The 25,472-nt window shown below is 38.3% G+C and overlaps 1 protein-coding gene across 4 annotated transcripts in view; it reads left to right on the forward strand.

Annotated features, from left to right (window-relative positions):
• The window catches only part of DPY19L3 (dpy-19 like C-mannosyltransferase 3), a 76,824-nt gene that overhangs the window by 32,384 nt on the left and 18,968 nt on the right, over nt 1-25,472 (forward strand). For all 4 annotated transcript variants that reach the window (XM_027044892.2, XM_053211121.1, XM_027044895.2 and 1 more), the window contains 11 exons: nt 519-640; nt 1,579-1,724; nt 3,182-3,305; nt 4,066-4,200; nt 15,943-16,074; nt 17,427-17,528; nt 19,259-19,332; nt 19,500-19,658; nt 22,506-22,628; nt 23,009-23,120; nt 23,879-23,935. In XM_027044892.2, coding sequence (XP_026900693.1) covers nt 519-640; nt 1,579-1,724; nt 3,182-3,305; nt 4,066-4,200; nt 15,943-16,074; nt 17,427-17,528; nt 19,259-19,332; nt 19,500-19,658; nt 22,506-22,628; nt 23,009-23,120; nt 23,879-23,935 — 1,286 coding nt within the window. The remainder of the gene's footprint in view (nt 1-518; nt 641-1,578; nt 1,725-3,181; nt 3,306-4,065; nt 4,201-15,942; nt 16,075-17,426; nt 17,529-19,258; nt 19,333-19,499; nt 19,659-22,505; nt 22,629-23,008; nt 23,121-23,878; nt 23,936-25,472) is intronic.

The raw sequence follows: 25,472 nt of genomic DNA on the forward strand, positions 1-25,472 counted from the left end.
TATCTCTTGCTTTTATTATCCAGCCCCCGTTTGGAACCTGCTGTTGTCATGACAGAGGGAAATAGCCACACTGCTGGTGGAAACATGCATCATCTTTTATTAAAAGATGTCACATCCTCTCACATATGCCATTGGTCAGAGCAAGTCAAATGGCCAAACCTATCCCGGGGAAGCGGGGGAGGCTACTTACACCCCCAAAAGAGGTATTGTAGGCCTCATGGCAGGAGGACAGAGCAGGGATATAAAATCCTCTTGCCTACATTATTATAACAGAACATAGGAGCTTTTCTTTTTCATTGTATGCACGAGAATTATAATTTACCTATGTTTGTGTAAACATGTAAATGTCCATCTAATATACAGTAAGCTCTTTGAGGGTGGGACTGTGTTTTTGGCTTACTATTATATCCCCAATGCCTAGCACATTCTCTGGCACACACTAAAGAATCTATGGATGGTTTTAAATGAATGGATAATTTATAATTATTTTTTCCTGATCTTTCAAATATCAACCTTAGGTTTTCATGGCTTAATATATGATAACAAAACTGAGTCTATGAGGACAATTAACCTTCTCCAACGAATGAATATTTACCAAGAAGTTTTTCTCAGTATTTTATATAGAGTTCTACCCATACAGGTATGTTATGTTCTGTGACACTGAATTGTTAATATCACATGAAAGTCAAAATCTGCTATCTTAAGTTGAAACTTTCACATATGTTATTCTGATATTCAGCTGGCTTGGTAAAAAAACAACAGTATCCCAGTGTTCTCCAGATATGTTGTGAACTTTGCTTTTTACTTGTTTTTATAAGGTATTTTTTACATAGATACTTCCTGGCTTATCATATATGTGTGCAGTCTAGAGATTGGTACATATTTTCATTTAGAAACGTGTAGTCACTCCTCAGTTATCCTTGAAATTTAAAAACTGGAAATTAGCAAATCACAATGACCACTTCGTGTGAATAAGGCAATCCTGGGCAAAGGTAAACGTACAGTTTGTCTAAAGAATGAAGCCAGAGCCCTCGAGGGCTCCTTTCCCTCTTCTACTCTGCTGGGGAGAAGAAAGGCTGCCTGCCCACACACTTTTGCACAAAAAGGACTAATGATGTATGTTTATTGCTTGTAATTAACACCAAGATTCCAAATATTACATTTCCAGTGTCATGTATTTTTTCAATTTTTTTTTTTTAAGTAGGCTCCACGTCCAATTTAGGGGTTAAACTTGTGACCCTGAGATTAAGAGTCAACGTGCTCTGGGGCATCTGGGCGGCTCAGTCGGTTAAGTGGCCAGTTCTTGCTTTTGGCTCAGGTCATGATCTCACGGTTCATGTGATTGAGCCCCACGTCAGGCTCCAATGCTGACATCACAGAGCCTGCTTGGGATATTCTCTCTCTCTCTCTTTCTCTCTCTCTCAAATAATAAACATCAAAAAAATAAATTTAAAAAAAAAGTCACATTGCTCTGTTGACCGAGCCAGCCAGGCACCCCTCTACTATCATATTTTTTAAGTGACAGTGAAAAGGATTAGGGCTTCCGTAACAAATATTTTTTCTTGTTCCTTTCTTCAGAAATATTTAGAGCCAGTTTATTTTTATATTTACACCTTGTTTGGACTGCAGGCGATCTATGTCACAGCCCTTTACATAACCAGCTGGCTCCTTAGTGGCACGTGGCTGTCAGGACTGCTGGCAGCTTTCTGGTATGTCACGAATAGGTGAGTTGGAATCCGTTTTCCCATCTCCCTTTTGAAGACGTAAGTTAAAACACAGTTACCTCATTTCCAGTTCAAAGGAAGTTGTTCTGCCACGTTTGTTTACGTAGGAGTATTTTCTCTTTGGTTTACGTAGTGCTGTGTACTTGTCTTCTTTAGCAAGGTAGAAAGTTCTTCTTATGTATATTTCCAGCTGAGGAACAGAACATTGAATTATAGGTCAGGAGAATCACCATGATAATTCCAGTCGTACTACAGTTTGATGTGTGATCAATATTTCTCCGGCCACATATCTCATCTCTTAAAGACGTATAATGATATCTTTACTATTAACCTTAATAGGGCTGTGTGTCGCTCATAATTAACAAAGCATAAAGGACTGTTCAGATGCAGGGAAGTTCTTATGTTACTTAGTTAATATCTATCATTCTAAATACAAGAGCACTAAATAGCACTTTTTAAAAAACATAGTCAAGATGTATTGATTAATTTCCTGATCTACAGTAGCAACACCAATGTTCAGTACGAGTCTTAAAACTTGAGCACAAGTTCTAATATTGATTTTACTTTATAATCCTAAGCAAATTACTTTTTAATATAACCTTATTGAGTGCTTACTGTATGCCAACCACTTTACAAAATGCTTTATTTATATTTTTTTAACAACCCTATAGGGTAGATACTATTAACATTTTAGAGATGAGAAAATTAAAGCTTAAAAGGTTAAGCTTACACACACACACACACACACACACACACACATATTACTTAAAAATTGTGTCTTTATATACTGATAAAGTCATAGACACATACACCCAGCTAAGTCTCGGTCAGAATTCAAATGCAGGGTATGAAAACACCCAAGAGTATACTGCCTCTTAACATTTTAACATATTATTCCTGCTACGAGTAAATGAAAGGCAAATTTGTTGTTCTATTAAAGTAAATAAAAGACATGTATTGAGTGCCCAGTATGTGTGGGGATGCTTTTGGTACTGGCTAGCCAAAGGTGAAAGCTCAACTGTACTTGCCCTCTGGCGGTTTCCCTTCCAGAGAGACAAGAGGCTCCTTCAAAAATTATTACCAGTGACAAATTTAAGATTCAGATTTAAGCACTAGAGAAACACGGAGAGGGAGAATGCAAAACAATGCCAGTTTGCACTCATGAAGTTGGAAGGAAATAAACGTGCGAGGCAGTTAGGCATGGGGTTTGGAATCACCACCGTGGATTAGACCCCAGTTCCACCACTTAGCTAGCTGCATACCTGGGGACAGGTTCCTTACATTTTCCCAGTGCAACTTGGTATTACAGGGATGATAATGATGACATATCATGACTGTCGAGAACTGACAACCAGAATCTAAGTATAGTTAATGTCCTATATCTTTCCCTTTAGGAAAGCTTTCAGCTAATTATAGTAAAAATGATTCCTTTGGCCATTTGTGTTTTCTCTGTGCAGGATAGATACTACGAGAGTTGAGTTTACCATCCCCTTGAGAGAGAATTGGGCTCTGCCATTCTTTGCGATTCAGATAGCGGCAATTACATATTTCCTGAGACCAAACTTACAGCCTCTTTCTGAGGTAAGTTTTTATAATACTTTATATATATTTTTAATTCTCCAGTTTTGTCTCAGAAACTTCGAAAGATGTGACATGCACAGTGTCGCACTGCACGGGAATAGTTCTTATTCCGTGACCAGTTTTTAACTTGAGTTAAACGAAGTTTCCTCTTCCTGAGCCCTCTCCTACTTTGCAAAGAAAATGTTTTCCTTTCTGATGTTAAAAATGTACTCTACATAATCTGCCCTTAAATAGCTGCAGCAAACCCACACACAATGTCTGCAAAACTGTCAAGAGTCCTGAAGCTGTTGCTCTCGAGATGTGAGTTGGAGCATTAGCGCCTCCATAAGACTGTGGGGTACACGTTCCCTATGTGGATGTTTCTATGCACAATGTACACATTCCTTATGTGGATGTTTCTATGCACAGTGTACACGTTCCTTACGTGGATGTTTCTGTGCACGGTGTACACGTTCCTTATGTAACTATTTCCGTGCACAGTGTACACGTTCCTTGCATGGATGTTTCTATGCACAGTGTACATATTCTTTACGTGGATATTTCCGTGCACAGTGTACACGTTCCTTATGTGAATGTTTCCATGCACAGTGTCACTTTAGGACAGTTAGAGCTCAAATAACAAGTGCGAGGGTTTTCAGAGCAACAGTTTATGGTTTTTCTATTTGGTTTATATAGACATTGGCTGCTTTTGAGAAAACTTATCTGCAAGGCTTTTTCTTCCTAGAGACATGTAAATTATACTCAGGTTTTCTTTTTACAGAGGCTGACACTTCTTGCCATTTTCGTATCAACTTTTCTCTTTAGTCTGACATGGCAATTTAATCAGTTTATGATGCTGATGCAAGCATTAGTGCTGTTCACACTGGACTCCCTGGACATGCTGCCGGCAGCGAAGGTGAGCCGCGCTTTCTCCTCTCGGTGGGGACAGTCGTCATTTAGCGCCGTAGGTCATAGCGTGAGCTCCAGAGGTGCACATGCTTAGCCGTGAAGTTGAAGCTGCTTCTTAGCTACAGTATAAATCTGCTGTGGCCAACTGAAGTTGGGTAATCTGTGCAGCCTTGTTTGACCAGCTTAACTTTTATTCTGTCTCGATCAATTGTCCTTTATAGAGATGACTTAAATTTTAAAATAGAAGCTAGCTCTTGTAAAATGTCTTATGATATACTGCCTTTTCCCCCCAAGGAAATCAGTGGGTAGGCGACACCTTTCTGTGGTACTTCGTAAAATTCTCATAGTAACGTTTAACAAGCGTGGGAATCCCTGCTGCCTGGCCAGAGGTCACATAGGAAACGGCAATTTTAAGGAAGCCGTTGTTTGTCTCACCATGTGTGACGGCGGTATGCGCCGCTATTATTTAATTGCAAGGTGTTTTTCACCTGCAGAAATTTGTTTTAATGTATCGTGTATGTTTTAAAATTTGTTCATCATTAGTAAAGTAACAGCAACTAAGTATTCTCTCAGTGTAATAAAATATTCTCTCCAAGTCTAAGGCAGCAATAGAGTTGAATACAGAAGAGTCGTGTTCATTTATTCCATGTCCAGAGAGACCAACGGTCTTTAGAGACTGACTGAATCTGAATTAGGAAACATTAAAGCCAGCCAGCAAGTGGACGTTGTCCTAGGCAGCTAGGACAGGATAGGCACGTCAGGGCGTCACCACCCACGTAAGACATTGTCCGATCCGCAAGGGTGTTGCTACAGCCTGGGAGATATAGAGACAGCTAGAACAACTAGATGTCTGTATGTCTGTAATGTTGATTTGTAGTAATAGGGAGTGCTGAAGTCTAGAAGAAGGTTCTTTTCAGGCCAGAAAGCTTCCACAGAAATGGGAGGCTAGGGCCAGGCCACAAATGAGAAGAGTAGAATTTGGATGGAGTGTGAGGGGGCAGGTTATGAAGGTAAAATACAGGAGGGAAAGCAAGTCGGTGGAGCAAAGGTAAAGCGGTGTTTCTGTGTGGAAAGTATGTATACGTGATACTAAATCATGGTTATAGAGCTCCACGTGCCTCAAAAGCCTCGTGTACAAGTGAAGTGAGTCTGTTTATATTTGCTTTTCCTGTTTTGTAACCTGTGTACTTTGGTCATGGTGACCTGTAGGCTCCAGGGAAGGGGTGCCTGGTGCCTCTGTTCCTCCTGGGCCGCATTCCTAGGCCAGCTGGTCTGCCTTTCTCTCTTTGTATGTAATACCACGTTTCCTCCCTTTCCAGCAAGTACTTTTCAAAAGAACTCTGTACATTTTCATATAAAAAATAAATACGTTGAGCTATTTTGAAAACAAATACATAAAATTTTTCTGTAGTGTAATTTCACAGAAAAGCCTAAAAATGTGCTTTCCCTTTCCCTGACACTTTCACTTCTAGAGATTTATCCTTAGGAAATAACAACCATGTCCATTTAAGTTGTGCCGTAATAAGAAAACCCTAGCTGGAAACAGTCTAAGTCAATGGCAATAGAATATTGTTAAATAAATATGGTATATTAGTGCAACAGAGTATTACATAACCTTTATTTTCCCTATCTGGTTTTTAAAAGTAAAACACATATAGGGAAAGTGAGAAAAGTTTCTGGAAAGATATACATCCAAGCATTAGCAATCAGCTGTGTGATTGATGTTCTTAAATTCCTTTTGTCCTTTAAATCTTTTTAATTTTTCTGTAAAGAACACGTGTTTCTTTTTCTGTTTTCTTTTAAACTAGAAAACAGAATAAAAGATACAGTTTTCACACAGTTTTGACGTGTGCGCATGCACACACACACAAAACCAAAGAATAACAGTTAATTTATGTCTTACTTGGTTCTAAACTTTGCTAAACTTTTATCATTGAAATTGTGTCAATGTTAGTGGTGGTCATTGTAAGTATGAAAATTTAAGGAGGGGCAGCTTAGTAAGGAAAGAATCCTGAGTTGCAAAACCAAGCTGCTTTTATCAAGTATGAAAATAACTAGCTCTTTAAATTTCGGCAAGTGGTTTAACTTCTTGCAGCCTCAGTGTCTTTATAAATTGGAATCACTGATCTCTAATCATGCCAAATGGGAGAGTCAGAATAGTTGGGAGAGAAAAAGGTAATGCAGATTCAGAGCCTGATGTGGTGACAAGAAAGAGTAGCCTCTTCAGTGTGTGTCATCTTTTCATGGTCGATGGAAAGAAAGAAACTCTCTAACCATCAAAAGCTCAAGTTTCACTTAGAAATGTGTATAGGCTTTGAAACTATAGAGCAGAACAGTAGATGGTATTATAAAGCATATACTTTTTTATATTAAAGCCCAAGAATATGGAGGCTGATAAAGTTTTATTAACCCATTGTGAAAACAACAAGACGCATTAATGATCACTACCTAAGAAGAAATTTTAAAGTACTCCATGTGGTTCCAGACAAGATAGAGTAAATGCACTCCCCTCTATTCCTCCCACTAAGTACAACTAAAAGCCCTGGACAATATATATAAAAGAAACATGAGAAGATTTTAAGGGGCGAAGAAAAGAAAGCAGGCTGCTTAGAGCCCCGGCGACTGGAAGAAGAACGTGGCAGTGGGTTTCTTGGATTTTCCTTTTGCCTCATGTATCCCAGAGTAGGTGCTGGAAAAGTCGGCAACCAGGAAACCCCAGTGGACTCAATCAGAAGTCCCAAGATAAGCCAAAGGACCAGAAAAGGGGAGGCGGGATATCTTTAGCAAGATAGAAAACCTTTAGACATTGATTGTGTACTTAGCCAAACACCACGGAAAAAGCTTCACTCCCACCTCCATTGGCAGAGGTTCAGTGGGGAAGCTGGACTTCTGCCCTCACCCAGCTGTAACAAGATAGTCCTCACTTCCTGCTGGGGCTATGTCAGAAGAAATCTATTGGGGAGGCAGCGCTTTCACTGTCTCCCAGAAGCGTCAGTGAGGGCCACATCCAGTGGTTAGTGAGATATCCCTTCCCTTCATCCAGTAGTAGTGACATATCCCTTCCTCTCCCTGACAGGATGGTGTCGGAAAAGACCAACAGGGAAGCCAGAGTTTTAACCACCATAAGCCTTGGGGCACCTGGGTGGCTCGGTCGGTTGGACGTCTGACTCTTGATTTCTGTTCAGGTCATGATCTCACCGTTTGTGAGTTTAAGCTCCACATCAAGCTCTGTGCTGACAGTGCAGAGACTGCTTGGGATTCTCTCTCTCTCCTTCTATCTCTGTTCCTCCCCAACTTGTGCTCCCTCTCTCTCTCTCTCTCTCTCAAATATATAAACGTGAAAAAAACATTTTTTTTAAAAGTAATAAACCTCCTTCGCTCCCTTCACCCTCCCCCCGACCCCCAACAGTGTCAGTGAAGGGCCATGTGAGAAGCAGTATGGAGGCGTCCCTTCCCTTCCCAGCCAGGATGGTATCAGCAGAAGCCTTGTAGGGAGCCTAAAGTTTCATTATCTCCCAGCCATGAGACACCCCTCTCCCCTGTCTCCCAAAAGTCAACAGAGGCCAAGTGGAAAACCTAGATCTAACCCCATCTGGAAATAATGAGACTGCATCCTTCTTCCCCCACTGGCATGGCACAGAGGACGCCTCCTGATACAGAAACTTAAATAAGATCCAGAGTCCAGTAACATAATACAGTGCAAGTGAAGATCACTTCTTATACTAAGAACTGGGAAAATCTCTCTTGAGTGAAAAGAAACAATCACCAGATCTCAACACCAACACACAGAAGTTGGATTATCTCACGAGAAATTTAAAGCAGCCATTATAAAAAATTTTCATTGAGCACATACAAACACTTGAAACAAATTAAAAATATAAACTCGCAACATACAGAAGATACAAATAAGGAGCATATAAGAAATTTTTTTGCTGAAAAACTCCAGTAATGAAAATTTAAAAACTCAGTAGATGGGCCCAACAGCAAAATGGAGTGGTCAGAAGAAAGAACCAATGAGGGGCACTTGGGTGGCTCAGTTGGTTAAGCGCCCGACTTCGGCTTAGTTCATGATCTCATAGCTCGTGGATTCGAGCCCCACATCAGGTTCTGTGCTGACAGCTCAGAGCCTAAAGCCTACTTCAGATTCTGTGTGTGTCTCTCTCTCTGCCCCTCCCCTGCTCATGCTCTGTCTATCTCTGTCTCTTAAAAATAAATAAACATTTAAAAAAAAATTTTTTAAGAAGAAAGAACCAGTGAACTTGAAGATAGAACAGGTTAGAAATTACCTAATTTGAACAAGAGAAAATAGAGTGGGAAAAAAAAAAAAAGAGCAGCCTCAGGTTCCTGTGGGACTGTAACAAAAACTCTAGTATTCTTCTAATCAAAATCCCCAAAGGAGAGATCGAGTGTAAGACTGAAAAAAAGTATTTGAAAAGTACTTTTTGAAGGTGTTTGAGAATTTCCCAAATTTCATAAAAGATGGAAACTTACAGAATCAAGAAGCTGAGCTAATGTCAAATAGGCTAAACCCAAACAAATACATGCCAAGACACATAACAATCAAACTTCTGAAGACTAAAGATAAAGAGGGGTGCCTGAGTGGCAGAGTCAGTTAAGCATCCAACTCTTGGTCTCAGCTCAGGTCTTGATCTGAGTCATTAGTTCAAGCCTAGCATTGGGTTCCACACTAGGCATGAAGCTTACTTTAAAAAAATAAAAATAAATAAATAAATAAAATAAGATAAAATAACATTAAATAAATAAATAAATAAATAAATAAATAAATAAATAAATAAGAAATCTTAAAAGCAGAGAAAAACAATACTTATCCAAAGGGGAAAACTAAGTTGAGTGACAGCAGGTTTCTCATCAGAAGCAATGGTGCTGAAAGAAAAGAATGGTTAACCCAGAATCCTATGCCCAGCAAAAATATCCTTCACAGAAGGAGGAGAAATGAAAACATTCTCAGATGAAGGAAAAGAGTTTGTTGCTCATGGAACTACCCTAAAAAATGGCTAAAAGAAGTTCTTGAAACAGGAAATGATAAAGAAGAAATGTTGGGACATCAGGAACAAAGAAAAGGCAAAAGAGTAAAACTATTAATAAATAAAACAGACTTGCCATCTCCTCTTGAGTTTTCTAATGTATGTTTGATGGCTGAAGCAAAAATTATAATGTTGAATGTGGTTCTCATTGTATATAGAGGAAATATCTAAGATAATTGTGTTATAAATGGGAAGAAAAAAGGGATTTAAGTAAAGTTTCTATACTTGATTCAAACTGGTAAAATAGCCACACCAGTAGACTGTGGTAAGTTATGAATGTATAATGTAATAACCCAGAACGACCATTAAAAAATTTGTACAAAAAGATAAATCCAAAAATACTATAAATAAATAAAAATGGAATTCTAAGAATGTTCAAGTAACCAACAGGAAGGTAAGAAAAAGAAAACCAGATGAAAAACAGTGAGCAAACAGAAAACAAAATGACAGGTATGACCTAACAAATCAATAATTACATTAAAGATGAATGATCTAACTACAACTACTTAAAGACAGAGATCGGTAGAGTGGGTTAAAGAAGCACAAGAACTTATTTCAAACACAACATTAAGAAGATTGAAAGTAAAAGAAACTGGGAAAGATAACACTATGCAAACATTAATCAAAAGAAAGTAGTAGTAGCTATATTAATATGAGATAAAGTAGGTGTCAGAGCAGAGAAAATTACCAGGACAAAAGGGTTATTATAACAAAAGGGTTAATCTACCAAGAAGACATAGCAATACTAAATATGTGTGCACTGAACAGTAGAGCTACAAAATATGTGAAGCAAAAACTGGCAGCCAAAAGGAGAACTAGACAAATCCACAAATAAGTTGAGGACCTCAACACCCCTCTTTCAACAATTGATAAAACAGAAAATCATTAAGGATATAGTACTTAACACCAGGAACAGGATGTAATCAACATTTATAGAACACCACACCCAATAACAGCAGAAGAGCCAATGGATTGAATCAATAGAGTCAAACTAGAAATCAGTACAGAAAGATTAAAAAAAAAATTCTAATACTTAGAAACTAAACAACACACTTCTAAATAACCTGTGGGTCAAAGAACATCAATATCTATGGTCTCAAAGCCTTGAGATGACACTGAACTCAGTGACAAAAGGCAACCTTGTCATATCAAACCTTGTAGGATACAGCTAAAGCAACAATAAAGAGAAATGTATCACATTAGAAAAGAGGAAACATCTGAAATCAGTAATCTAAGCTCCCACCTTAAGAAATTAGAAAAAGAAGAGCAAAATAAACCCGAGACAAGCAAAAGGAAGAAAATAATAAAAGCAGAAATCCGTGAAATTGAAACATAAAAGCAATAGAGAAAATCCGTGAAATAAAAAGCTAGTTCTTGGGGTGCCTGGCTGGCTCAGTTGGTGTAGTATGCAACTCTTAATCTTGGGGTTGTGGGTTCAAGCCCCACGCTAGGTGTAGAGATTATTTAAAAAAAAAAATCTTAAAAGCTAGTTCTTTCAAAAGCAAAATTACAAACCTCTAGCCAGACCTCATAATGGCCTTGGAGCGTTAGAAACTCAATCTCAACTCATTTTGATACCAAAGTTTGAGTCTCTGTTCTAGCCTGTATTATAGCATAGTTAATTAAGAGCACAGATTCTGGAACCAGACCACCTAGGTTTGAGTGAGTTGATATATTTGAGTCATTTAGAACAAAACTGCCTGGTATTTTATGAATGTTACACAAATGTTAACCATGGCTAATTCAAAATGATTATGGAGAGGGGCACCTGGGTGGCTCAGTCAGTTAAGTGTCTGACTTCAACTCAGGTCACGATCTCGCAGTTCGTGAGTTCTAGTCCTGCGTCGGGCTCTGTGCTGACAGCTCAGAGCCTGGAGCCTGCTTCGGATTCTGTGTGTGTCTCTCTCTCTGCCTCTCCCCCACTCATGCTCTGTCTCTCTGTCTCAAAGATAAACATTAAAAAAAATTTTTTTTAAATGATTATAGAGAGCAGGAGCAAGACCCACTGAAGAAAATTCCAGTTACTCTACATAGAAAGAATATATTAATGCTACCTCGTTTCTAAACTCTACTGGACTAATAAAATCTGAGAACAAACATCAGATCTACCACTGATAATTTAGGACTTTCTAATATGCAATACTACTCAACGTTATATTCCGGCGGCTCACTAGCAATGTTTCTTATGAACCTTGAATATCGTTACATTTATAAAACCATACAACCTTGTTGTAACACAAACTGTTCTTTTTTCTAGAAGTATGCCTATTTGACCCAAAAACTGGCAACACCAGAAAACACCATAACTCAAAAAGGCAAACAAAAAATTGTTTTATTTTTTTTTAATGTATTCGTGAGTGATTTGTTATCCTTAAAGAGGATAATGAGGAAAATATTTGCACTCCAGTAGGAAAGAGAGCAAAAAATACAAATACTTCCTAGAAGGAAAAGTAGCAAAAAGAATAAAATACTTTGATATAACTTGAACAAAAGAATTGCAAATTTTCTTCTACACTGCAAGCTACAAAACATTGAAAGTTTTAAAGACCAACATAAGTTAGAAGGATACTCATGTTTATGGATTGGAAGGCTTACTATTTTTAAAATGACAGTACTCCTAAATTGATGTACAGATTCAACACGATTTCTCTCAGAATCCCAGGTGATTTTTTTTTTTTTGTTTGCAGAAATTGACAAGCCAATCTTAAAATTCATGGGAAAACCCAAGGGACCCAGAATAGTTGAAGCAGCCATGAAAAAGAGGAATAAAGTTGGGAGACTCACACTTTCCAATTTCAGAACTTATTTCCAAGCTACAGTAACTGGGACAGTGTGATACTGGTAGGAGGACAGACATAAATTAGTGGAATAAAATTGAAAGACCAGAAATAAGTCTTCACCAAAAATAAACAATTGATTTTCAACAAGGGAGCCAAGATAATTATGGAGAAAAAGTAATCTTTTCAGCAAATGGTGCTGGAATAACTGGATATCCACATGTGAAAGAATTAAGTCAGATCCCTCCCTCCCAACCCCCCCCCACACATACAATAATTAACTCAAAGTACAGCAAAGACCTACTTTAAGAGCTAAAGCTATAAAATATGGAGAAGACAGGAAAAATTCTTCATGACTTTGGAGTAGGCCAAGCCTTCTTACAAGGATCAGCACCAAAAGCATGAGTGACTAAAGAAAAACATGGGTGAATTGGACTTCATCAAACTTAAAAACTTTTGTGTTTCAAAACAAATCATCGAAGTGAAAAGACAGCTCACAAAATGGGAGAGAATATTTGCAAATCCTCTATCTGATAATGCACTTCCAGGATATATAAAGAACTCTTTCAGCTCTTTCAATAATAAATACGGGCAAAAGATTGGATAGACAATTCGAGAAGATATGTAAATGTCCAGTAAGCACATGAAAAGATGCTCAGCATCATTAGTCACTAGGGAAATAAGTCAAAACCAAAATAAGATACACTTTCACCCCCACTCAGATGTCTAAAATCTAAAAACAACAACAAAGACAGATGATAAGCATTGGCAAGGATGTGAAGATGTTAGAACTCTCATTGCTGGAGGGATACATAGAAGGGTGCAGCCTCTTTGGAAAACAATTTAGCACTGGCTCACGTGTTAAACATAGAGTTGCCATGCGATCAGCAATTCCACTGCTAAGTAACATACCCAAGAGCAATGAAAACCTATATCTGCATAAAAATTTGTACATGAATGTTCATAGCAGCGTGATTCAGAATGGCCAGAAAGTGGAAACTACCAAAATGCCCATCACTTGATGAATGGGGTAAACAAAATGTGGTACAACGGAATATTATTCACCTGTCAAAATTTAGAATGAAGCACTGATACATGCTACAACATGAAGGAACCTTGAAAAAACACTGTGTTACCAAGCCAGTCACACAAAAACAAATATTGTGTGGTTCCACTTGTATGGAATGTCAAAATATGCCAATCCTTAGAGGCAGAAAGTAGATTGGTGTTGGATAGGAATGATGGGAAGGAAATAAGGAGTGAGGACCTACAAAAAAAAAAAAGGAGTTACAGCTAATGGCTATGGAATTTGGGGGGACTGGGGAGATGATGAGGATATCTTAAAATTAGATTTTGGTGATGTTTGCACAACTGTTAATACTAAAAGTCAGGAATTGTTCCCTTTAAAAAGGTGAATTTTATGGCATGTGAATTCTATCTCAATAAAGCTATTAAAAAAGAATAACTATTCCTTCGCTATCTAGTAATTGTACTTTTAGGAATCTGTCCTAAGGAAATGCATTCATTCATTTGTCCCTCCAATATTTATTGAGTGTCACTGTCCTAGTGGGTGTTGTTTTAGGTGCTAGCTATACAACAATGAACAAATTAAGGAGCTACGGAAGCCTCCCCACCCCCACACCTTATCCATGTTTTCAGTTATGTGAGGTCAGCCACGGTGAGAAGCAGATAATCCACCTCTGACCTATAGCCAGAATGACAGTAGTAGCCTGATTCAATGTCACATGCCTGCATCACTCACCTTATTTCATTCATCTCATCACGTAGGCATTTTAGCAGATCACAAGAAAAAGGGTGAGTGCAGTATAAGAAGATATTTCGAGAGAGACTACATTCCCATAAATCTTGTACAGTATATTGTTACAATGGGTCTATTTTATTATTGGTTACTGTTGTTAATCTCTTACTGTGCCTAAATTGTAAGTTAAACTTTGTCATCATGTACAGGAGAAAACATACTATCCATCCATTCGGTGCATTCATGGTTTCAGGCACGACTAGGCAGGAGCCCACTGGGATCTTGGAACAGATCCCTCGCAGATAAGGGTGGAGGAGTGTAATCAGATACAATGATTTGAGGACTTTTTCAAAAGGATGTTCGTAATAACATTAACTTCAACAATAATAAAAAGCTGGGAACAAATGATCCACTGGCAGACAAATTACGGCATATGGTAGAATGTTATGTAACCATTTAAAATTAAGTTTTCACAGAACAGTCATTGATGTGAGAAAATGATACAATATAATGTGAAATAAGGAAAATGCCACATGAAATATCCTACCACCACTATGAAATCAATATTATTTCTGTAGGTAATGATGTTGGATTTTGATTTTAGAGCCCACTTTTCTATCCATTATTGTTCCTTTTTTTATGTTTTCCTAAATCTCCTATAATGAAATATTGTGCCATTATAATCCTAAAATCCACATTTCTGTGAACAACCAAGCAAAAGCACTGAACCGTTGCAGGTGTTGCCTTCTAAATGCTTGTTATAGGTTTGTTTCCTTTGAAGTTAAGAAAACAAAGCTATGAGGGAAATCTGGTTTGCTGCTGAATGAAAGTGGGATTTTTCATATGCCGATATGAATATGGAATTGTCCAATCTCAAAGAGGAGAGAGTATCAACTCAGTATCAACTCGTTATTAGAGGCTGTCAGTTTTTCTTTGTGGCATATTTTCTGTGTTCAAGTTGGTGGAGTTTTGCTTCTTTCATATCCACCTGTCAACAATTCTTATACACCGAGAGCTGTCGTTAGCGAGTGCTCATTATGTGCTAGGCATTTTAAAACAGTACCACATCCGGTCCTTCCGCCAAGGCCTCACGGCAACTCTGAGGAAGGTGTAAACATCCCTCTTTTGCACATGAACCAGTTCCAGCACATGAAGGTCACACAGCTGGTTTATGTCAGAATCCGCAAGCTAGCACAGGTGCTATTGACCCCAGTTGTGGGTTTGTTTTTTTTTTAATGTTTATTTATTTTTGAGAGAGAGAGCATGAGCGAGAGGGAGAGACCCAGAATCCAAAGCAGGCTCCAGGCTCTGAGCTGTCAGGACAGAGCCCCACGTGGGGCTTGAACCTGCCGACCGCGAAATCACAACCTGAGTGCAAGTCAGACGCTTAACTCACTGAGCCACCCAGGCGCCCCGACCCCAGTCGTGTTCTTGACTGCTGCACTGTGCCACCTTCTAGAGAGCCCCCGAAGTGGAAAGTCGAAGGCCTTGCTCCAGGAGGGCTTTTCAGCCTGATGGAATCAGGTGCACACACAGAGAAAAGGAAGCAATAGGATAGTCTGGAGTGTGGAAAATTCGGAAATAACAGAACACCAGAAGATTCTATACATAGTAACTGTAAGAGAATTTAGAAGGAAATTGCGGACTGCATTTGCCCATTTCCAGAATATGTTTATGCCATTGTCTGCTTCCTCTACTTCATATTATCTGTTTCCTCTTTAACTAATGTTACAAGGTTTAAAATGCAGTATATCATGGGGCGCCTGGGTGGCTCAGTCGGTTAAGCGTCCGACTTCAGCTCAGGTCACGATCTCACAGTCCGTGAGTTCAAGCCCCGCGTCGGGCTCTGGGCTGACGGCTTGGAGCCTGGAGCCTGCTTCTGATTCTGTGTCTCCCTCTCTCTCTGCCCCTCCCCTGTTTATGCTCTGTCTCAAAAATAAATAAACGTTAAAAAAATTTAAAAAAATAAATAAATAAAATGCAGTATATTAAAAGGTAAATAAGCAGTATGTGTATGATTTTGGATTTTAGATGGAATTGCTTGAAGCTAGGTGTGCTTTCTGCTTTATTTGTAACTTGAAATGTATCCAGCCGGCTAGTTGCCCACGTGCCAGCATGCGGTAGGCTTCTGATAAAGTCTTTAACCACCTAATCTTTGCTTGTTGCAGGCGACATGGCTGTATGGCATACAAATGACAGGCTTGCTCTTGGTGTGCATTCTTCAGTTTTTTAATTCTATGATTCTTGGATCATTGCTGATCAGTTTTAATCTTTCAGTATTAATTGCAAGAAAACTTCAGGTAGGACATTATTTTTGTCCTTTAAGCAAACTCTTTTTTAAATTGTGTGGTTGCTTGGGCCTTATTTTTATACAGCACACAAAGGAAAATTTATGACCAGATTCCCACTGAAAAGCACCGGACCCATTATTTAGGGGTTTTTTGTTTTGTTTTGGGTTTTGGTTTTGTTTGTTTGTTTGTTTTTATGTGCACGGTGTAGCATCTCTGTTTTCAAGCTTTCTGATGTGCCACCCCTTGTTTTGACATTTACTTTTGTCTTAGAGAATTGGAATCTCAGTTCAGGGATTAGCCAGAGATGCTAATTTTGAATGCATGCCATTGATTTAAACCTGAAACGAAGAAGAAAAACTTTTTTACTTCTGGTGTGTGTGAATTCAAGTGTAAGAAGAACCTGTTGCTTGGGGACATATGTTCATCCCAGTGTCTTTCGAGTTGCTGGATACCTTATTATTGGCGACACAGTAGCACTGCTCCCTACCGCAGCGTTCCATATCGTGGTATTGATTTTTAAGTGAATTTAGATTAACTCTGAGAATTTTGAGAATCCAGATACATACATTCAGAAATAAGGGCACATTCCTAGAGTGTCACAGTTGAAAACACTGACCTGATATTTTGGTTTTATTAAAGAATTCAAATCTCTTAAAGTTACATGAGATTTAATTTGTTTTTCTTCACATAACGTCACAAGGCCTGAGAAACATTTCTCATAAGTACTTTTATATCAAGAAGCTGTTTTACCTTCTGCTTTAGGAAGAAAATATCCTGTCATGGACAAGCTGTCACAAAGATTTTTTTAAAAAAGGCCTCAGTTGATGATCTAAAACAATAGTTCTCATTCATCCTTCTAACTTTAGTTATAAATAAACATCATGCCTATTTAATTCTTCAAAATTATTAGATATTATTATATTTGATGATCTGTAAAGTTAATCTGACAGTTATAAGAAGACTATTATAAAGAGCACAATTCATCTTTTATTATACTGGTAGGTCTTTAATTTGCTGTGTCGTCTGTGATACATGAATTAATGGTTAAATGACCACAAGATTTGTTCAGTCAATGTATCCTGAGTACCTCCTGGCAGACTCCATACTCTAGTTGCAAAGGTCTGAAAAAAACGACTAGGACAGTTTTCTGACATTATGAAGCTTATTAAGGGATTCATTTACATTTATATTAGACATTTACAAACATTAAGACAGTATATAACCTCGTGAAAAGTAGGTGATATTTTCCACATATTTTCCCAGTATGTTGCATGATCTCATGTTTTAAATCCTTAAGTAATCTCATCTTAAATGTCTCTGAAGTAATTTAAGAATTAAGACTCAGCTGTTTTCATTTCTAGAAAAATCTGAAAACTGGAAGCTTCCTTAATAGGCTGGGGAAACTATTATTACATTTATTTGCAGTTTTATGCTTGACACTTTTTCTCAACAACATTATTAAGGTAGGTTAATAAAATGACATTTAATTTATGAATTAAAGTTACCTAAAGAATGACCAGTTCTCCTTTTAACAAGCTCAGTTTTCACTTTGTTTCTGAAACAGTTATTCTCTCAGTCATTGATTTCTGCTCATTTTTTAAATATGTTCTAACCTGAACTCCCTTTTTGAGTTACTACACTTTTTAAAAGCTCAACTTTAAAGGCATTAAACAAGTGTCGCTCTAATTTTAAAAAATTCTACTTTTTAGAGAGCATTTTCTTGCACTGTGGTACAAAGAAAAAGATGACATGGTTTTCACTGGGTTAAGTTGATAGATGAACAGGCAGGGCGCCTGGCTGTCTCAGCTGGTGAAGCGTGCAACTCTTGGTCTCGGGGTCGTCAGTTCGAGCCCCACGGTAGGTATAGAAGATTACTTAAAACAAAAGAAAAGAAGAGAGAGAAACTAGCTTTACTGTTGGAACCGCAGTGGTTTATTGAAACGATTTTGCCCCTCCTGGCAGGCTGGTGTCAGGGCAGGAGACATCCGCATGTACGTTGGCAGTCCCTCTTCCTGTCTGTTGACTCTCAGAGACTCTCACTCATCCGGCCACATTAAACAGTTCCACTCCAGGTCCTTGTCGCTAGTTCTTAAACCCCACACAGTTCAGTACTTTTCAGAAGCTTACTTGAGCTGAGCAATCAGCGTTTCCGACAGATTGGCTGAAAGATACGCGGTTCACCCATTCCCCCACTCTAGACATTTAGTCATCCGTGCCTGAGTGAAGCCAGTAGAGCGCTGCATGCCTGGACCATTGATTCTTGACTTCCCAAAGAATACCATCTATTGAGTCATACTTGATGTCTTGCCAGCTACATACAATGAGAGGAATTAGAAAAAATTCGTCTTTGAGACTCCTGCTGTTTTTTCCGTACCCATGGGGAAAATTTCTCTTGAGTCTCAGTCTTAGGAGTGTTAGGATCTGTTTTGAGCAACTAGTTTGTTTTAATCTTATGACCTGTGCTTTTATCTCCCTCTGCATTTGCTAGTAGAATGTGTAAGCCCAGATTTGCAGCTCATCTGTAGCAAACGTATTTTATGTACTAACCTCACTTCTGGATTCATCTTACTTTCTTTTCTATCTTCATTTTCCTTTTGATAGAATTTCTTGACCGATTTATGTTATATGGATTTTTGTAAAGCGTATGTTAAAAATAAAATGATGTGAATTAAAATCCTAATCACTAATGATATGCGCTGGCATTTGTTCACTCTGGGGGCCACCACTGAGCCTTCAGTTGTCATTGTGTGAATGAGTCTTCTATCAATTGTGTCTCCAGACAGAGACCCCAAAGCCAGAGAGGCCCTGTGGGCTCTATACCTGTTTGAGGTCTCAGATCATCAAATTATTGGTTTTCTGATAAAAAAAAAAATTGTACTCACCTGGCTTCAGCCATCTCCTCCCTGAGACCAAAGAAGCTCATCTTTTATCTATTTTACGTGTTGAACTTCTTTATAAGGTTGGAAAAAGTGATTCTGCTTATAAAAAGGGGGGGTGGGATGAAGGAGTGTAAAAGTCACTGTGTTAGAATTCCTCATTTCTGACAACTATTGAGAACATTTGCTATAAACACACACACGCACACACGCAGTCCTGTGAAACTGGACACCAGATGTATGTATTCATTGGGAAATTATCAGGAAATCATGCATAAGGCGTTAATAGTAATTTTCATTTTCTCCCTCCCTGATAGAAAATTCTTAATCTGAAGTCAGACGAACACATATTTAAATTTCTGAAGGCAAAATTTGGGTTTGGAGCAACAAGGTATGGCTGAATTTAAAATTTATGTTTGCTTTTTATATTAAATCAGCAGGGACTTTCAAACTTCATAGTGCCTTGAACTATTAATTCCAGGCTCATTTTGAGGAAAAATGTGTGGTTTACTTATCTTGTTTTGAATTTAATATTTTGCCTTTTCATTTGTTCCCTAGAGATTTTGATGCAAATCTGTATCTGTGTGAAGAAGCATTTGGCCTCTTACCTTTTAATACATTTGGAAGGCTCTCAGATACTCTACTTTTTTATGCTTACATATTTGTTCTGTCCATCACAGTGATGGCAGCGTTAGCAGTCGCCTTCCATAATCTCAGGTATGGCGTGTTTCGGAAGCCTATGCTGTGCTTTAACGAACTTGCTCTCTGTTGCCGAAAAAGTGCTCAGTTGAAAATCAATCTATCAGACACAGATGCGGTATTGTGCAGCTGAAAGGGGGGACGTAGCCAGTTTAGATTGGACTCCACTCAGTCATTAACGATGGACCAGCTAAGAGATAGCAAAAAGCAGGCAACACCGAACAGGCTGTCCCCTTTGAGCCCTTCCCGTATGCCCCTTTCTATAGACACAGGATACTCAGAGGACTTACTCTACAGGGTTTGTGGGAAGTTAAAATGACATACAGTGCTTAGAATGGTGCCTCACGCCTGGAACATTCTGTACATTTTATATGTCATTAGCTCGTTTTACTATTAGTGACTCATAGTCTCTCTTTGGTTCTCATTGTTAGTTTTCCTGTTGTTTTTCTGCCTTTGTCTAGCTGCCTTTTTTATTTCTCATGAAGTATCAAGAGTTAACTGTGTTTTGTTGCATGTTGTTAAAGGGCTTGTAAAGTTGGAGTCCACCAAAGTCTTCAGCAATAATTGGCTGTTTCTAAAAACTTAACATGTCTACTAATCTGCTAAAAGAAAGAGCCAGGGAGTATAAAGACTTTTTAAAAACGTGTGGAATACCTACCTACAAGGCTGATGGAGGGCTTCTGCATTTACTGTCCGTGTTAAATTGAAAGAAAATTAAGTGTAAGAAATTGAAGCTGCTGTCATTTGTGAAAACTTAATGAAGCTCAGAAGGAAGCCCTTTTTCTCCATAGTTATCTTGCCAATTAAGGTGCTGGTGGGCTGTGATTCGCAGCCACTGGAGAGCTGTGCTGGAGAAGGGCATTAAAATGAGTCCAGATCAGTTGAGATGTTTTATGATTATTAAGAGAGTGAAGCAACATTGAACCATGAAAATACTTCATTGACTATAAACTATTTTAGTATCTTTCAGAAGTGTTCTTAGCCTGATCTCTAGCCCAAGATAAAATCCAGCCCTGTGAAAATAGATGGAAATTATTCTAGACAGTGTAATTTAATATTATTCCAGACACGCCAAGTGTCGGCAGGACTCTAGACTGCATGCAAAGCAGGAAGTTGAGTTGGCCTGCAGTATTTTGTGAAAATGTCTGCCATGCTCAGTGTGAATCTAGGAGCCGTCTCTGCAGGCTGACTTGGTGTATGATTGTGGGTGAGGTTTTAGAACATCCTCATCTACCACGTAGGGGTATTAGAACCTTATTAGAGGAAAAGTACTACATTAATTAAAGTAGTTTAAGAATAATGGTATCTTAAGATGAACTTCTAAGTAATTTGAAGGATATTTTATCAATGCCAAGTATTTAAAATATTTCCACCATCTTAATACTAGGAAGGATGATACTGTTCTGTTCACGCAACACATCTGTGTTGGTGTAAAGGCTACGACTGAAAAGGAATTAACTCATGGGCTCTATATTCATGGGATTAATACGAGCTTTCCAGCTTGGCCAGGGAGATGGGGGAGAGGTGTTGCAGAATTCTCTCAGGTATCAGGGGAAAATGAGAACATATGTTCTTGTCTGGAGCAACCTTTTAGTAGCAACAGAGAAGCCAGGGTTTGGGTTGTAATATATGACACCTAAGTAAAGATTACTACCAGTGGTGAAAATTACCTTAGAATACCAGTTTAATTTTCATATGTATCTAGGGTGGTTGAAAAGATTTCCAGGGAAGAATAGTTTTCTAGTTACATGGAAGCCTCCTACGTATCCAGGTGTGTTGGATTTTATGAAGGCTAAGTGGGGCCTTTGCAAGGCATTGCTTTTATCTGAAACTGATGGCACTTCCTGTTGTTTCCTTATGCCCTTGACAACACACTGGACGACATCTGAACCCACTCGTCCATCTCAGCATCTCTAAAGTGGGGACTACCAGAGATGACAGTATGTGCCTCCCCGGTGTGACCAAGTTTAGAGTACAGGAGGTCCCCCATGGAGTATTCTTGCCAAAATAAATGAACCTGACACTAATAATTAACCTCTAGATCTAATTATAAGTTTATAAGCAGGGTGGGCATAGAGAAACGTATTAAACACCACCACAAGGAGAAAATCAGCCAAATCCAGAAGGTGGAAGTAGTTACAGGACAAATGACATTTCTTTCAGCCAATAAACAGCTTCAAAGCAGAGGATACTTGTTTTGACTGAGAGATAACTTAAAGAGACGTTGATGAAATGCAGTGTGAAAGCTTAGGGTCCTAATTCAAAGAAACCACCTGAAAAAAGCAATGGCGGCACATGAGAAATAGAATACAAAGTGGGTGTTACGTGATAAGGAATTATTGTTAATATTATGGGTGTAATTACTTTAACATAGCCATATTTGATTTAAAAAAATCACATCAGACATCTGTAATGAGGCATTGATAGGTTAAAATGTGATCATTTGTTCATAAAGGAACTGAATTCCAAGTTTATGGACACATTTTTATTTTTTCTTATTTATGAAAACTTACAAAATACTAGCAACTCATGAAATATCTTTAAAGATATCTTTATCTTTTTGACTCCAGAAGACTATTATTTCTATTTTCTTATAAAGGGTTGAAGTACTCTAAATTTTTACTTACAATGAAATTTGTTAAATTTTAGTTAGTGATGCATTTTAGCACTTTTAGCTTCACAAATTCAAAATTGATTAATGCTGACTCATTTTGTCTTAGAGCAATAATACATTTCTAAATATATGAAGGGATGAGTTTCTAAATACATTTGTATATATATGAAGGCATAAATCTTTTAAAAAGATTCACCTAACTTACAGTTATGTATCCAGTTTCAATTTTGTATGTGTGCTGTTTTATTCAGTGATTCTGCAAATCAACAATCCATGGGTCAAATGGGAAAGTGCACGATCATCCTGAAACCAGAAACTGCCTACAACTTAATACATACCATTCTGTTTGGATTCTTGGCATTGAGTACGATGAGGTATTTTGTCTTATCTGTTTGCTTGATTAATGTTTTTATCTGACCATTCTTTACCTGACATATTTTAGCAATGTAACTTGGAAACTGACGGGCATCTTCATTGATAATTATGGTTGCCATAAAATTTTTCTTGTTTGCTACCTTTTCCAGTACAAAATATTATTAATAACCCCTTTTTTCCTAATTACCCAGATTTGTCTATTTTTACCTATATGATGGTTCTCAAAAGGCAGTGAAACTCGTAACTGATCCTTTGGCAGACGGTTCCTGCACAGCCTCAGTTAGATTTTCCTGTCCCAGACGGTACAACTGTCTCACACCGCGGGTCTCTCCACGGCTGGCTGGCACTTGCTGACCTTTGCCTGTTTCTTTTCCTACAGAATGAAGTACCTCTGGACGTCACACATGTGTGTGTTTGCATCGTTTGGCTTATGCAGCCCTGAAATATGGGAGTTACTCCTGAAGTTGATCCATCTTTATAACCCAAAGAGGGTCAGTGCTATTATCCCTTTTAGTTTGATGACTTTCAGGATTTCTTTCCTACCAGTGATTGTTGTTTTCGGTAGTTGCCCCTACATCGGTCCAATGAAACAGATACTAAAATTTGAGGCAGAAAATAGATAACTGGCACCTTATGGTTTTCTCCCGTCTAAGTACTAACCAGGCCCAACCCTGCTTAGCTTCCAAGATCAGACGAGATCGGGCGCATTCAGGCTGGTGTGGCCGTAGACCTTAGGATTTTCTAAGGAGTTATTTCTACAATAATTTTATTCTTAATTTTATTTTTTAAATTATTTATTTTTTCCCAAACCATTGGCTAGATTTGCTTATTATACTGAATTTGGAAATACTGTAAAGCACACAAGGAAAAATTACAAATCCTCAAGAACTCCATTATCCAGTTATCACTATTATTATAATAAATTATCCTTATAACAAATATTAATAACGGGGGATAGGAAAACAAAAATATGAATAAGCATATGGTTATGGTTAATAGCCTATAACTGCAGTTTTGAATTGTTCTCCCGTGTGAACTCACAAGGTAGCAATAGAGTAGAAGCTACAAGTATCTCATGAGTGATTGGGACCCTTACGTTGACCCAGTTGTCTGGCATATTGGAGACTCATGCTCCGTGAAATCACATTTTTGTTGCTTTAAAAAGAATGTGTCCTATGTTTACAAAACAAAACTGTAAGGCCAAAGTGTTCAAAATACCTGTGATCTAAATAATGTCTTTCTTATATAGATATGTATAATGCGATATTCAGTACCGATATTAATACTGCTGTATCTGTGCTATAAGGTAAGACTGATTTTCCTCATTGTTGCCATTGATCAGTTTAGCAGAATAATTGCTTTGACTCTGTACTCTGTATGTTACTGGCAAATAGAATGGTTTGTGGAGGTTACAGACCTCTCCTTGGCTTCTTATGAAGCCACCTGGCATTGATAGGAAAACCCATCTATTTCCAAAATAGTATTTAACAAGTAAAAACATTGTAGCAAAAACGACTACAGGTTAATTTTTCTGATTAACTTTGGTTTTGACTTACTATTCCGCTGATGCAAATTCCGAAAGATGTTTTCAGACCTATGTTGAGGTAAATTAAGAAGAAAAATAATTCCCTGTTACCTGCTTTAGAGAGAGTAAGAGATCCTAAAATGCATCTTACTTTAACCTACATATTTTATTAGATGCTTAAAATCACTTTGTAAGAGGCTGGGCATATGTAAGTAAGTACAGTCCCAGGCTAGCCTCGTTATCTGTCCTTCAGTTTCAATAGGAAATAAGGAAATTCCTCATATTCTCAGTTGACTAACTCCTGAAATAGCTTTAACTGTGCTTCAGTTCTGAGAATCCTTCGTAAGAGACAGGGAGTCGCCAGTCAGACGGACGATTTGGTGACTCTTGACACATCTTTGAGATTTAGAGGCTTGAATTGGTACCCGGGCAGGGAGCCCAGACTACACCATCCAACCGAGCTTTTACCCTCTCTTTTTAAACAATCTTACACATATTCTTAAGTTTAGAATTTTTCCTTCAAATTTGGTTTTATGTCAGAACGAAGAGTAGATCTCATCCTCTACTGTGTATCGCCCCTCATTTGGGAGGGAGTCTCAAGGGAGGAGGGGGCTCAGCCACGGGGAGGATTAGCGATTGCAGCTCAGCTTTGGGTTTGGCTTATCCTTTCATGTAAGATTTTACTCAAAGCCAGAGGTTTTAGGCTAAAAATAATATGTGATAATCACACTCTTGGATGATTCTGCTGTAAATATTTTAAAAAATCATGCTCTATCATGTTCCTATCCATCAAGACATTTATTGTCATAGGCAGAGCACTGTGCTAACTCAGATATTAGAAAACCTAGAAATAGGTTATTTCTACCACCCTGCCCCTGGGAATTTTCTTGCTCTGATGTAAATAAATGAAACTTCTTTAAAACATCTGGAAAGCAAAAACGGAAGATTAAGTAGAATTTACGTTTAATAAGGAATGAGGTAACTTCCCCTCTGCACGTTGGTTCTGGGTGATAAACCCCCTCCTCCCAGAGAAGACAGAGCTCACCACGTTTCTGGTCTCACGCTAAAGATGTATGCACACGGTAGCGGTCTTTTTTCCACAGCCTCTCTGTGTGTAGGCTGAGTTCTTCCATGTCTCAGCTGTGTATTTGGAATTGTGTTCATTTTTTACAGCTGTTTGAGGACTTCAGTCTCTTGTTCTTGGCAAAACTGAGAAAGGGCATTCTAGAAGAAATAAACTACGCTATATGGCATTGGGTCTCAAAGTGTGGTCCCCAGACAAGCAACATCAGCATCACCTGGGAACTTGTTAGAAATA

Source organism: Acinonyx jubatus, chromosome E2 (genome assembly GCF_027475565.1).
Source record: "Acinonyx jubatus isolate Ajub_Pintada_27869175 chromosome E2, VMU_Ajub_asm_v1.0, whole genome shotgun sequence".
Classification (NCBI taxonomy): Eukaryota; Metazoa; Chordata; class Mammalia; order Carnivora; family Felidae; genus Acinonyx; species Acinonyx jubatus.